At 31.8% G+C, this 15,112-nt stretch overlaps 1 protein-coding gene across 16 annotated transcripts in view; it reads left to right on the top strand.

The window, feature by feature from the left end:
• The window catches only part of Adgrl3 (adhesion G protein-coupled receptor L3), a 776,587-nt gene that overhangs the window by 466,113 nt on the left and 295,362 nt on the right, over window positions 1-15,112 (top strand). For 11 of the 16 annotated variants that reach the window (XM_047566096.1, XM_047566098.1, XM_047566083.1 and 8 more), the window contains 2 exons: window positions 10,485-10,499; window positions 12,641-13,441. In XM_047566096.1, coding sequence (XP_047422052.1) covers window positions 10,485-10,499; window positions 12,641-13,441 — 816 coding nt within the window. The remainder of the gene's footprint in view (window positions 1-10,484; window positions 10,500-12,640; window positions 13,442-15,112) is intronic. The other 5 variants (XM_047566085.1, XM_047566090.1, XM_047566088.1 and 2 more) reach the window with 1 other exon arrangement.

Genomic DNA, 15,112 nt, shown 5'->3' with positions numbered 1-15,112 from the left:
TGACCCTTTTCTAAATATTCCCAAGTACATATCAGAAATATAGATCTGGTCCTATTAAACTTCCATTTATTAAAACATTAACAAGGTAGTATTGCTGCCAGGGGGAGAAAAAAATAAGAAATTTAACCTCTCTTGTCTGCCTTCTTGAGGTCTACAAGATAAATATGCACTGATTTTAAATGAAAGTGAACATCAGTAAACTGGACAGATTTATTGAGTTAGCTTGTAGCAAAATGAGTTTGCTCAATTTTCACATACTTTTTCTCATGGTAAATGTTTTAATCTATTGATGTCATGGAGAAATGCTACATTAGCTATAAAACAGAAAGAGGGCACTGTTCAGAGACAGGACCAATAATCTGTACAATGTAATAAACACTTTGTAAGAGTTTAATAGCCCTGGATTCAAATAGATAATATTTAATTTACTAAGCTGAGAAGGAAGATTCATAAAAGAATGCCAATTCTTCCAAATGCGTACACTTACATATAATATTAAGACATCAATTTTACAGGGTTAGATAAAACTGTGCTTGAGTTAAAGAAGACAAACCCATTCTCAATACACTGCAGCATGCCAGCATTTTATACTCTTCTGCCTTCCATTATGTGTGTGTTTGATTTTAATTTTAATTTCTGAGGAGTTAACATTTTCTGTCACAAATCTCTCTTCTCCAGAATTGATAGACATAGTCAAGTATGGAACTTGACCATGAGCCCAAGAATCCTTGCTACATGCCTAGTAGGAGAACTGATGTTAAGGAAGAACTCGTGGGTTCAGACCCAATTGTTGGTGGTTAACAAATACCAACCTGATAGATCTAAGAAACCTAAAACCTCCACTTATATACTAAAACATATATTTTTAATATGTAAGTGCCACTTATATTATTAAAACTATGTGGCTGCAGAATCTGGAATCTACTTCTAAATAAGTGACATACATTTTGGAACAGAGTAAGGAGATCAATGGATTGAAAATATATTCAAATATATGATATTTTGTATGAAATCTCAATTTGTAAATTTTGATCTTTGAAGTAGGGCAATGTACAACTTGCATTTGAAATATATTTGTTCTTGAAATTCGTGTTTTTTTAAAAGATCATCTTATGTAGTAGATAGTAACATTTGTAAAAGTTACACATGTAAACATGAAATTAAAATTTTAATATCAACTATAGTCAGTTAACTAAATCCAAAACACTTTTTTGTCTACAAGGAAGTTTATTGCATTTTATTTAAAAGTGAGAAAATTACACCTAATAATGTTATATTGTTGGTAGTTCCTTCCTGCATACTTTCATTAGTAAATTTGTTTTTATCACCCTTCTACAGATGGCTTTTAAGGAAAAAAGTTGGGGCTAGTTAGTTTAAATAGACTATAAAGTATGTAGTCACTGGTCCAACAGATCAAAAAATAATGTGATCATTTGTTTCATTACCTAAAACTTGCTTCCTCTAATTTGACACATTTCACTAAACATTCAAATAGTGAATTTAGTGAATTGCCTAGCCGATGTAGGCAGAGTATTATAAAGAATAGAGGGAAACATATTTTATGTTGTTTTTCTATTGGCTTTAATTTTTAAATTCAACTTCTCACTTTGGTTATTGAATCATGTTATATATGTTTGGATGGGCACTTATTTATTTTCTTCCTTAAATTTGAGCTAGCTAATTTATAACCAACTTTTAAAGAATATCAGTTTCTTCTACCACTTTCTCTCTCACAGGGAGAACATAAATTCACATGAAACACAGGGAAGAATATGGCACCATTCTTAGAAGCAATTGACTCTTGTGTCACATATTACAATATTGCAGAACTAAACCCCATTATGAATGCTTTGAGCTAAGAAAGTATTTTCAATCTTTCAGCTAAGAAGTAGAAACTATTTACTATCCAGTTAACCATATGCCTAGGCCAATGGAATCATGCTACTGAATTTTCACCAACAAATTTTAATAATCACTGAAGGATAAAGAAGAAACAGACAAACTACAAATAAATAGCAGAAAGATTAGGAGAGAGAAGGGAAGGGAAGGGAGAGGGGAAATGAAAGGGGAAGTGCTGGGGAGTGAATGAGAGCAAATTATATTTCTTGCTTTTGTAATCATGTAAAGATGAATCCTAATGTTACGTATAACTAAAATAACCAATAAAAATAAATAAATTTTCAGGATTTTTGCAAACTGATTGTTCAACACATTTACTACAAAAGTCCATTATAAAAATTTAAGAGTTAAAGAAATTAATAAAGGGGTTGGGGATATAGCTCAGTTGGTAGAGTACTTGCCTCATGAGTACAAGGCCCAGGGTTCAATCCCCAGCATGACAAAAAAAAAAAAAAAAGAAATTAATAACAACAAATATAAATGAAATTACATATGTAAAAAAAATGTAATAAATATATGGGGGATGGAGAAATGAGAGAACCCACCTGAGATAATTACTGCAAGTCTGTCCAAAGACACAATTGGTAAAACATGAGTTACTAAACATGTATCACTAGGTTTATGTGTGCCACATTCTTTTTGGCACATTTAATTCCAGTCCTGCCTGCCTTGCACTGCTATCAGACATAACTGATTTACATCAAATGCTACCTCCTTGCTTTATAGGTGAGTCTGGAATGTAACACTGATCTAAATGTGTTCTATCTGAAAAGAAATCTTTTGAAGATTACTCTCAGTAGAGATTATTTAGCAAAACTGAGTATGATTCTTTAAGGATAAGTTATTGATACTTATTAATATTGACTTTAAAAAGGTTTTGTTTGTGGAAATCACAATCAAATACTTGCATTGAGAGCAGAGCATCAAACAATTTTATTGACCTGGTGAATATAATTTACCAGATATAGCTTTAGTGGCAGTTGGAAAATAATAGGAATAACTGGGAACAATATTTCCCTCCTCAATTAATGGGATTTTTCAACAGCCCTTGCTGGTATCTGATTTAGGACTTGGGCTTTGGTGACAGAAACCTGGCATTTTATCTTGGATCTAGCACTTATATTTATTTAACTTATCTGTGCCATACTGTTCTCCTTTGTAGTATTGAAGGTATAATACCCTATACTTTAATGTAGCAATATGACTATTAGGTGGATAATACAAGAAAGGCATTTAAATCCTTCAATTATCTTGTAACTAGTAAGCACTACTTACTCAGTCTCCCCATCAATATGATAGTGACAATAATTTCAGCAGGATTAATGTGAGTTTTCCACAAAAACTATGTTGAATATATTTAGTTATTCAATGTGAGCTATGATAAGTGAAAAAGTGTTTCTGTAGGAATGGAAATATGAGGTAGGACCTAAAAAATAGAGTTTATCTACATCAGGAAGTAAGAGGTGAGGCATTCTGAACAGAGGTGGCAAAACAAGCAAATATTTGGAAATAAGTATTCATATAGATTACATAAAATAAAAATAAATATGCTATTGTGAAGAACAGGATTAATATTCAGAATTAAAATATTAGACATAAAATGTGAAAAGATATGTAAAAAACATATTTTGGAAAACTATAGTAATGAATCTAAAGACTTGGAGTTGTATGAATTGGCTTCCTGAGTTTATCAAACACCAGAAAAATCAAATGAGTAAGGATCTTAAAACTACCTTCCAAGAGATTCAGTTGACATATATAGGATAGTTTTACATATATTTTCTACTATAATTAATTTCTTTACTTTTGTTTCAGTTCTAGAAATCACAATTGGTATTATTAATATTTTTATTTTTAACCATGTTGTTAATAAATACAAAATATTGTCTGCTCTATGGCTAACAATCCAATCCCAAGTTTGCTGGAATAATTAGAACTTTCAGAGTGTGTTGTAGCTCCTCAGCATTCCTAGGCTATTCCTCAAAATACTGGTTTTAATGTTTTTGTTATGTTTGTTCTTTACTGATGGCCTCTCTAGGTTTTGTAGTCTCATACTCTTGCATGAAGTGAAGATAGAAACTTTCAATTCCAAGATTAATTCACAAGATCTTAAATGCTCTTATAAAGCCAGAAAGACTATATTTAATTCAGTTCAATCAGAAATAAAGTAACTTGACTTCTTAACAACTGTAATTTGGGGTTAATATCAATATTCTCATTTTATTTTTCTCATTTATAAAATATAACCTGAGACTAAATGATAGCTAACAAAATTTCAACCCCAGATCCTAGAAATACTAATATAAAGTATTTACCAAATTTCTGGGATTAGATCTAGATTCATTTTAATACCATATTTGTTCATACATGAAGCCAGACAGCTAGAACCAGTCAGTCAAAAATATGTCTTAGAAATAAACTGGCGACATTTTCCTTGAGAGTGATTTTAGTAAAACTGCTGTGCCTCTTCTTCATCTTCTGTTGACAAGGCCCCTTTTCTCTGCCATTTACTTCTATTCTTGTTTGTTTTTAATGTCTTTACACAGGTTTCTTTGAAAGCATTCAATAATAACTTGTCATTGGTAAATAAATTTCCTGAAAATCCCCAGTCATTAGACTATGTTTCCTTAAAGCGGAGATCAGTTTATCCTCCATAACGTTCATTCCACCAAATTCACAAGTTTCCATGGGGATAGTGCCACATGATGGCTACGCATGTGGAATATATTTAGTAACTCTTAGGTATTATGGTTACTTTTCTCTGTATCTGTAATTCTAAAGTCCTTACACAAAACAGGAACTCAGCAGATGCATTCAGTGATTCTAACATGTCACTATACATATATAGTCTTATGTATTGTGAGGTGATTCTGTCTTTGTTTTTTGTTTAGCGAATGTAAATGTCATATACTTATTACATAGTAGTGACAAATCATTATAACAAGGGTGCATCCTTGACGAAACAAATGTAATATTGATTTTAAGTGTCACAATAGTAACTTTGAAAAATTATTATTTGTGCTAGAGCTATTATAAATAGATTCTAAAGAGAGTCTACTAATAGCACCATTTTCTTTTAAAAGGCTAAATTAACAGTTTGAAAGGTTTTACAGATTCATCAATGGAATGGAATGTTAATAGAAAATAAAAGCCCTTCTCAGTTTCTGAAGCATCTATAGATATTGTATTTAAGTGTTTATATTAGAATGTGCCTAGTGAAAGTATTTTATGAATTATTGACATTTTCAATCTACACACTCCAGGAGGAATTCATTAGGAGGTGTTCATTTTTGATACACATTATATGAAACCATTGTAATACAAGGTGCTTGAGCAGCACTTTTATTCATTGATGCATGGGTGTTATTGAAAAGCATAATTTAGAAGCTGAACTGCAGAGATTACTCCTGTCTCTCATTAAATAAAGGATTAGTACTTTATTTACTGAAAAAGACAGATGTCTGTCAGAATTTTTGATGTTCAGTACAATAAAAAAATTAATGAACTTTACAGATCTTATTTCTATTTACTGAGGAGTGTCTGTTTGTTTCTTGGTGAATGTAAAATGGAAGAAGTTAAAGTGTTATCAATTTCAGAATAATAAAAATTAGTAAGGTGTTGAACACAGGTTCACTTCCACTGATAACAGAAATCATGTTTTCCTTGACCAAGAAATGTGGAACTAATTTTTTTCCTCTGTTATTTTATCCTGTGAGAGATGATTTGCATCTCTCATCTCAAGGTATGATAGCAATGACAAGTGTGTGATTTAATTCCTTTCTTTGAAAATACCATACTTCCATTTATTCTTTGCACAGAAGCACAACAAATCTTAATTGAGGTCTATGTGTTGGGTACTAGAGATGAATAAGATCATCCTTCATTTCACGGAAGATCATTAATAAGTAGGATGTAAGATCAAAACTTTGATTTGAATCCCAGTTCCATTACACATTATCCATATAGCCATGTTTTTTTGGGTCTCAGTTTCCTCCATTGAAAATAGAAGTCAATGATAATGTCTGTTTTATAAGAGTGTTGTGATGTTTAAATAGTATTAATATCATATATAACACTTCAGTTCTTAATTAATGCATGTGATAACAGATATTGTGTCTCCCCTCAGGGAGATATACGTGTATTGTATGCTTCTTCATGGATTTGGTGATAGAGTGGAAATGGAGAGCAAGGGTACAACAATAAAAATGTGTTTCTTTGAATTTACTTGTTGGCAAAGCTAGCATGTAATGTTAGACAAATGACAGGTCTGTGATACCTCTTAGTGTTGACCTTGGTCAAGTCCTTTAACGTCTTTTGAGTTTTGTCAACTCCTATCTGATGCAAGTAAAAATGCCACATTAAAATGCTGTATGTAAAATTAAATCAGGTGAAATTTTTATGCAAGACTGATGTAGTTTGCCTTTCTGTACTTCCTTAGTTGGTCAGCCAGTTTGTGATAAATGTACCCAAATGAATTTTAATAACCTAAGCCAAATGTAACCAGAAAAATAATTCTTTTTAAAATTTCATTTCAATGAAAAATCTCTTTTCTTATAAATTATTTAATATTTTATAATTATCTTATACCCCTCATAAATATATATTTGTATGTTGCAGAAATAGAAAGGCATTACTGGATTATAACCATCTACCCATTAGAACATTGATATTGTAAGTAGAAAGTGTGACCTCAATCACTGTATAAAAGAGGAGATTTAAAGGACATTAGAATTAGATACAATTTCATAGTTCTTAGTTATGGCACTAGCAATTTTTGGCATGCAACTAATTTGCAATGCAGCATGGAAAACTTGGCAATGAATGCGTGTGCTCTCTGTTCCATACCTTTTTAAATTAAAGAATGCATTTTAAAAGTATTACATGTGGTACAAATAAATGGTTAGAACTGATAACATTTTAGTTTAACATGATTGTATGATGTTATAACATGTTATAACATGATGTAGCAATAACATGATTGTATGTTATATCTATTTTATGAATGCTGAAGATTGAAGGGAAAATTTACTGGACTCTTATCTGTACTTTTCTCCTTTCATACAGAATAAAATTACCCTTAGTGTGGATTTGTCATTCCCTCTAACCACAGGATATAGCATATGACATTAAGTTTGACAAAGGACAACAGTGAAATCACTTTAGAAAATATATAAACATATTTACAGAGACAATGGACAACAAAAGTAGTTTGAGGATTAAAAGCAAAGAGAGGAAAGGAGAAAAACTTGTTCCAAAGAGATTTGGAAATGAACAATGACAATTATAATATCAGAATTCAGGATATTGGACCAAGTAAGGGACAGGAGATTCTGAAGAAGGCCCTGCCACACTTGTCATCATATAATTCATTAATTTATTTTCTCATTTCAGAGAGGAGAAAAGCAAGTAGCTTAGGCCTGTGTTTTTAGATCTTTGCAGACTGTTTTAGGGCAAAACTTGTTCTTGCCAGTATAACTCGCAAGACGAACTATATACTTTTGCTTTATTTTTCTCCAGTTTTATATTTAATAAGTCATATAAATTTCTTGCAAATTTTCCTTTTCATCCATTAAATTATTGAAAGGCATTATGCAGATAATTCATTGCACATCTGATTTCACATAGTACATTCAGATAGTTTCACAACATTTTTTTTTTCGCAACATTCTTAAAACATCAAGATGGAAAAATATTCACCATTATTTGTATTATATATTTAATTAAGCAATTATTGATTAGGTATTCATTTTGTGTTAGGCAGAGTTTTAGTTAGCTTTGTTGACTAAAACATGTGATAAGAAAAACATAGAGGAGGCAAAGTTTATTTTGTCTCATGGTATCTGAAGTTCAACCCAAAGCTCTCGGCCCAAGGGAGGCAGAACATCATGGTGGAAGGGCACGGCAGTTAAAAGCACCTTACAACAGGACGGTTAAGAAGCCAAAAGAACTCTACTCACCAGTGACAAAATATGAACCCCTAATGACACCCCTAATGACATACTTACTCCAACCATATTCTACCTGCCTACAGTTACTTCTCAGTTAATCCATATCAGTGAATTAATCCACTGATTAGGTTACACCTCTCATAATCAAATTATTTCACCTCTGAATATTCTTGCTTTTTCTCACACATGAACTTTTGGGGGACACCTCATATCTAAACCATAATAGACATTGAGTGGTTACAAAGGATATAGTGATATGGTGTTTCAAAAACCTCTTTGTTGTTTCAGGGAAAGGGAACATTCTAGAATCAGAATTAGATAATCGGCAATGACTGGCCAATTCTAAACGTTACTATGCTTTTCAACGACAAATTATGTTGTCTTGCCAGTTTTTGTTATGGGAATATGATTTGTGTGCACTTGTTTCAACTTAAATTATAGGTCTGTTTTACTTCAGTCTTGAAAATAGCAAATAAAAGATAAATGAACTACATCCAGTCATGACATGGGCAAGACCATAATAATTTTCTCCAAAGCAGAACCACCTAATAAATCTTAATTTTGAGTAACCAGCAAGTAACAGAGGCAAGTTCTATTTATAATACAGCTTATGCCAATTTCTTGGAAATTAGACTAAGACCAGAGTATTAAAAGAAAAATTTTACCAAAAGACAGCTGAGATGATAGATGAAAGTTATTTGAAGAATTAAAAATTCCATTAAAATATAAGATAATATTTACAAAATATAATAGACACATTATCACTACTTTTTGTTACATATGCTACTTCCTTATTTAGTATATTTTGAAGGGAGAGATTTCACTCATAAAGAAGGTAGGATATTTATAAATAGGACCGTCTAAAAGTTTATTGTGAAAGTAGACTTAAGATCTGTGAGTGCCCATTTCTTGTTTTAGATTATAAATAACTCCATATTTAATTCTTAGAAACATATATATCTGGAGCTAATTCAAGGAAACAAAGTAATTGAAAATTCTCTATAGGTTATTGATTGAAAATTGTGAACTATAGAATGACTTCCCATTCCCAATCTCCACCCTCATTGTAGTAGGCTTTAAGGTCAAACTTGTGAGACTATTGATTAAATAATTTTTAATTGTGCAGGGTCTTCTAGTTGTCAGTCTGAACACAAGTTAGTGTTTTAGTGAAAGCATGGCATGCATCTCTTAGATAAAGTTTTCAACTGGTCTCTATTTAATCATACAGTCATGTTTACCATGTAGTTACTCAATAAAGTGTAATTGAGAATAAATTATGGCAATATAATATTTAAGGAGTTCTAGAAATATTGCTAAAAATAAGACAAATTAGTGAGCTACAACTTTTTAGCATAACTTTTTGTGTATCAAGTTTTTATTTCAAATGTGTGATATTGAGGTTTCAAAAGTCAATGACTAGAAATAAGTATGATATTGATAGTAATTGAAAACATGAGTTTAGGTCAAAGAACAAAAATCTCACCCAAATGTAATTAACCAAAACAGCATTTCTTGCTTGGTTTACTGGATTTTTCATTATGTTTACTGTGCATAAAATATCAGTTCATCGCTTCTAGTAAAATTGCCTTGTTTTTACAACATTTATAATCTATAACTTGCAAAATTTAAAGAATTCATTCTTCTTGACACCTTTGCCAGTTGGTCACTTTTTTTTCTCATTAGGATGCAGGCAAATTGTGTTTAAAGAGACAAATGTTTATAAGTTCAAAAAAGTGCTGCTTGATGGGCATTGGTGAATATGGCATAATTTTTCAAAACTTTCACTGCCTTTATCGATCAGTACTTTAAAAAATAATAATGAAAATTAATTTTAGAAATAATAAGCATAATGTGTTTGAGGATCTCAGTTTATTTTTATGATGTCATATTGACTCAGTTAAGAATTTCCCAAAAGGCAGAGGCAGTGACTGATTATTTATAAGAATGCTCTGCTAACAGATTTTTCTGAATGAAACTGTTTTTCCATGATAATATCAAATATTGATAAGAGAAATTTGGTAAGAGAAATTTCTTTAAGAAGGAGTCTAAGTTCATTTATTCAGGGAAGGAGCTTCCCGGTTGATGTGTAACTCATAAAGGACATTTCACACAAGACTGACAAACTTTGGGGAGTTGTTGGTCCTAGAAAATGAGTTTTGCAGAGCAGTTTCTTCTGAAGATGTCAATTCTTTTACTTCCGTAAAAAAGCAAGACTACTATCTTAAATAATGGTACAGACATCATTCATAAGTAAAACAAACCAAACTATTTGGAAGCTTTCTATATAGATAATTGCTGACCTGCCCTTTCAAATGTAAATATTGGTGTTATTATTGTAAATATTGCATTTTATGTCTGTCATTTGGAGTAGTATGCTTATTCAATCAGCTTGACTAATTTTTGCCTATTTTTCCAAGTTTATACTGTATTTTAAAGTTTACATGATTATTTTTTAAAATTGCATTAGACAAATGGGTTTTTTAAAAAAATAAACATAATGTTCAATGAAGCAAGTATGAGTGAAATGAATTATTTACTTTCAGTTTGGAAGAGGTGAATAAAAACTGCTTGGCCAATACCGTACCATTAATCTATTCTCTTTTCTCCTTTCTCTCTTTACTTCTCTCTCTCCAATAGAAGTGGAACAAAAAGGTAATTAAATACCTTTCATAAATTATATACTATTTATAGGCTAAGTTATTTAACAGTTTAACATTGAGCTAAAATAATTTTGTTATTAATTCTTATCTATTTTATGGAAGTTTATTTACTACTTCTGCTGCTCAACTTCACTTTAATCTGTTTTACTGACCAGTGCCGGTTTGATCCTTTTATCTTAACAGTTTTGTATTGTAAATTTTTCAATATTATTTCATATTCCTCTTTATTTTTAAGTAAGTAGTTAGAAATCCAGTAGGTGTGATGAAAAGTGATTGCTTTAGATTTGTTTTTATTTTTGTACTAAATACTTCCCCATAGCCCTGGTGTGGGTTCCCCTGTTTCACTCATTTTTATCTACTAAGGGAAAAGGGAGACTATTTTATGAAATATTCTAAATTGCTTTTGCAAACAAAGGCTGATTATTAACTTTAGCATAAAGGTTATGTACAATTTTGACAGCAAAGAATAACTATTTCTTAGGACTAAAGCATTCATACTAAAATCCCTGAGAAAATTTTATAGTTATCAATATTATTATGGTTTATATTGACAAAGGTCCTCTCTTCTTACCATGGAATATTTTGACAGTCAGTTTCCGCCCCACAATTTTTTTATTTCTTTGAAAGTAAAACTTTGGAGATTTTAGTAATTTGTCTTCCTTTTCAATAATCTCCAAACATGGAGCTGAGTTTCATCTTATTTTCCATTGAATCTCTGCTTATAATCGCTATTAAAAAGCTAATCACTAATGCTGAAAGAATAATAAATCATTAAAAGTGGGTCAGCTTCTAAATTCCTTGTGATTTTCTAATTTCTCCACCTGTACACTTCTAATCATTTCAAACATAACAGTGGACTGCATGATTATTTTTCAGTGTGTTTGCTTTGCAAATATATTAGAGCAGTGTTTCCCACAGCAGGTTCAGCAGAAGACTGCAATCCAAAGAAGCTCTGTGGAAAAATTCCAAGATCAAATTAGTTTGTGAAATTTCTTCATCCTTACAACTTCTGCCTGGGAGGTTCTCTAATTTACCTGTGCTATTACCTCTGCCACAACTTTATCTAATGTGACGTTTCTTAGACAAATGTGGCTGAGGATCCCTTTTTTTCTTTCGGTGTAATACCTAGCTATACCACTTGAAACCAGTACTTCAAGGACCGCCCTGTGGGAAACATTGTTTTATTGCCCCTTCATTTCAGATGAATCAGACAAGCTTTCTTACCACCCCTGTCACAATATGTTACTGAATCATACTAAAATGCAGGTGAATCAGATGATTCCTGCCCGTTTTCATTCTGAAGTATGAGCAGCAAAATATAGCAAGTAATCTTGTTTTTTAATGTTTTTTTCATGTAACAGTAAAAGGTACATGTTTTAAGTTCCGATACTACTGTATTTAACAGGACATTTTTAACTGATTAAAATCTAGATCTTGGGTTCTTTTCTGTAACTTTTCACCCTTTCTTCTTTCCTTATTCCTTCTTTCCTTTCTTTTTCTTCCTTTCTCTTTTTCCTTCCAGTATCCATCCATCACTCATTTTTAATTGTGTGGACTGCATGCTCTGTGCGTGTTGTAGCAGTTTCAAGAGCTTTTCTTTGCTAGAGAATTCACTGGCCTGTAACATATACAGGATTTTTTTCATTTATTTAAAGAAAAAAATTACTATGGGATATTCATCAGTTTATTAATAACTCTCGAACAGCTAATTTTGTCAGAGTGGAAACAATATATTTTCATTTCCCAATATGATTATGTTCTTCAGTGAACTAATAAAAACGTGGTGTATAAACATTTGTATTTGTTTTATGTCTATAGAATACATAGACATATGTTACACTTGATACATATATCCAAAAATGTTATCATACATGTTAACAAAGGTAAAAATCACAGAAAAACACAGTTACTTACGAAAGGCTAATTTTTTAAGCAAATGAAATCAAAAGTGATTTTTTAAAAGTCAAAATTAACATGGAAAAATACTTTGTGTTCTCAAAAAATGAAGCAAAATAAGTGGTGGTGGGTATTTCTGGTTACAGTTGCATTCTTACTGAAAATTAAGAATATATGAGAAAATAATTAATTAATTAGTACAGCTTTTGTCTTAACTCTTTCTTTCCCTTCCGACAGTTTTTCTTTGTCCTGGACTACTAAAAGGAGTGTACCAGAGTGAACATTTGTTTGAGTCTGACCACCAGTCTGGGGCATGGTGCAAAGACCCTCTGCAGGCTTCTGACAAGATTTATTATATGCCCTGGACCCCCTACAGAACTGATACCTTGACTGAATATTCATCCAAAGATGACTTCATTGCTGGAAGACCAACTACTACCTACAAGCTCCCTCATAGGGTGGATGGCACAGGATTTGTTGTGTATGATGGAGCTTTGTTCTTCAATAAAGAGCGCACGAGGAACATAGTAAAATTTGATTTGAGGACTAGGATAAAGAGTGGAGAGGCTATCATAGCAAATGCCAATTACCATGACACCTCCCCTTACCGATGGGGAGGCAAATCTGACATAGACCTGGCAGTGGATGAAAATGGGCTCTGGGTCATCTATGCAACAGAACAAAACAATGGTAAAATCGTCATTAGTCAATTGAACCCTTATACCCTACGGATTGAAGGGACATGGGATACTGCATATGATAAAAGGTCAGCATCCAATGCATTTATGATTTGTGGGATTCTGTATGTGGTCAAATCTGTATATGAGGATGATGACAATGAGGCCACCGGGAATAAGATTGACTACATTTACAATACCGACCAAAGCAAGGATAGTCTGGTGGATGTTCCCTTTCCCAATTCATATCAGTACATAGCAGCTGTGGATTACAACCCCAGGGACAACCTACTCTATGTGTGGAATAACTATCACGTCGTGAAATATTCCTTGGATTTTGGACCTCTGGATAGTAGATCAGGTAAGTTTGACTTTTGATGGTATTCTGTGGGTAGATTCTTATAAACTTGTTCTCATGACGCGGATTACATGTTTTAATTAGACTGTGATCTTTCTTCTCTCCTGTGTACCTAAAACTATTCAATTTCTTGTCCTTTAAGAGAAATTTATGATAGCACTTCAAGCCCTAACCATTATTAACTAAGAGAAATTTTCTCTCCAACTTTTAGCTCTTCTCTTCTGATGGGTGTGTGTCATTAGCTGCTGGTTAGATTCTATGCATACAGAAGTACTCAAGACCTTTGCTAAGATAGGAAGATATCCTTTCTAATTAATTATGAAATACCCTCAAAAATGCTCTCTGCTTGCGACATATCAAAGGGTTAGCATGATACAATGCTGCAGAAGCTGTTAACCAATATATTCACCTCACAGAGCATTACATGTGACCATTTCATGGGGCATATTGTCAGTTTGAGTGTGCCTATGTCTGAGTGAACTTATTTGATATCAATAATAATGTTCATAATTGGTAAGTACAAAAAACACAATTTTTATAAGAAATGGCAATGAAAAATTCAATTTTGAGTAAGTTTGAAATATGTTTCCTTTCAGTTCTTTAAAAGTGTCCATTTTCCCTCTGGAACATACTATTTCCTTTTAATGTTGTTTAAAGATAACCATAAATAGCTTTAGTTTGTTTTTGTTTTTCACTTTTATTTACACAAGTGAACAGAATTGTCTCAAATTAAAAGCCAAATTTTAAAGCAAGCCATATTGATGTTCTCTAAGATTAAGTGTAATAGAAAATTAAAATAGAGGTGTCTGAATTTTGATAGTAATATCGCTATTAAAAAAACTTTTTGTCTTTTAGAGTTTTTCTATTAATAATCATTATTCTCTGCATTTAAAATAAATTTTTTTAAGTACTGGAATTTAACCTAGGTGAATTCTACCACTGAATTATACCCCAGTACTTCATAAATATATATGTGCACACACACACATACATACATAAATATATATACATTAATATATTTTATATGCTTTATATATATTTATATATATGGTAGAATATAGTGGTAGAATATATATATTTACATTCATAAAGTGCTGAGGTATAATCCAGTGGTAGAATGTACCTAGGTTAAATATACATACATATATATATATATATATATATATATATTTTTTTTTTATTTTTTTTTTTTTTTGAAACGGGGTCTTGCTAAGTGTCCCAGATTAGCTTCAAACTTGTGATCCTCCTGCCTCAGCCTTTTGAGTAGCTGGTATTACAAGCACATGCCACCATGCACATCCATTTTTGTTTTTGCCAGACTTTTACCAGCGTGCCATTCTTCTTTCTAACTAGTCCATTATATACACATTTTCTTACAGAATGAGATTCTAAGTTTCATATGGCCAATTACCTTGCCTTCTACATCCTTTTATTATGTACCTGACCATTAATTTTGTCTTCTCAGACACTAGTGTAATATAATGCATATATTCAAGTCAGGCTAAATAGCTCTTTGTTGAATGAATGAATGAGTGGTGGAATGAATTCCACCATTTCTTTACATAGAATGACAAATTAGGTGGCTTTTGTCTAATCTGTAAAAGGCTTCAGTAAAAGTGACAGCACTTCTTTCCATAAACAGCAGTGTTGATATTATGTTAAATTGACTTTTAT

This window comes from Sciurus carolinensis, chromosome 10 (genome assembly GCF_902686445.1).
Source record: "Sciurus carolinensis chromosome 10, mSciCar1.2, whole genome shotgun sequence".
NCBI lineage: Eukaryota > Metazoa > Chordata > Mammalia > Rodentia > Sciuridae > Sciurus > Sciurus carolinensis.
The sequence above is the reverse complement of the archived record's forward strand: the minus strand, read 5'-3'. Positions and strand labels throughout refer to the sequence as shown.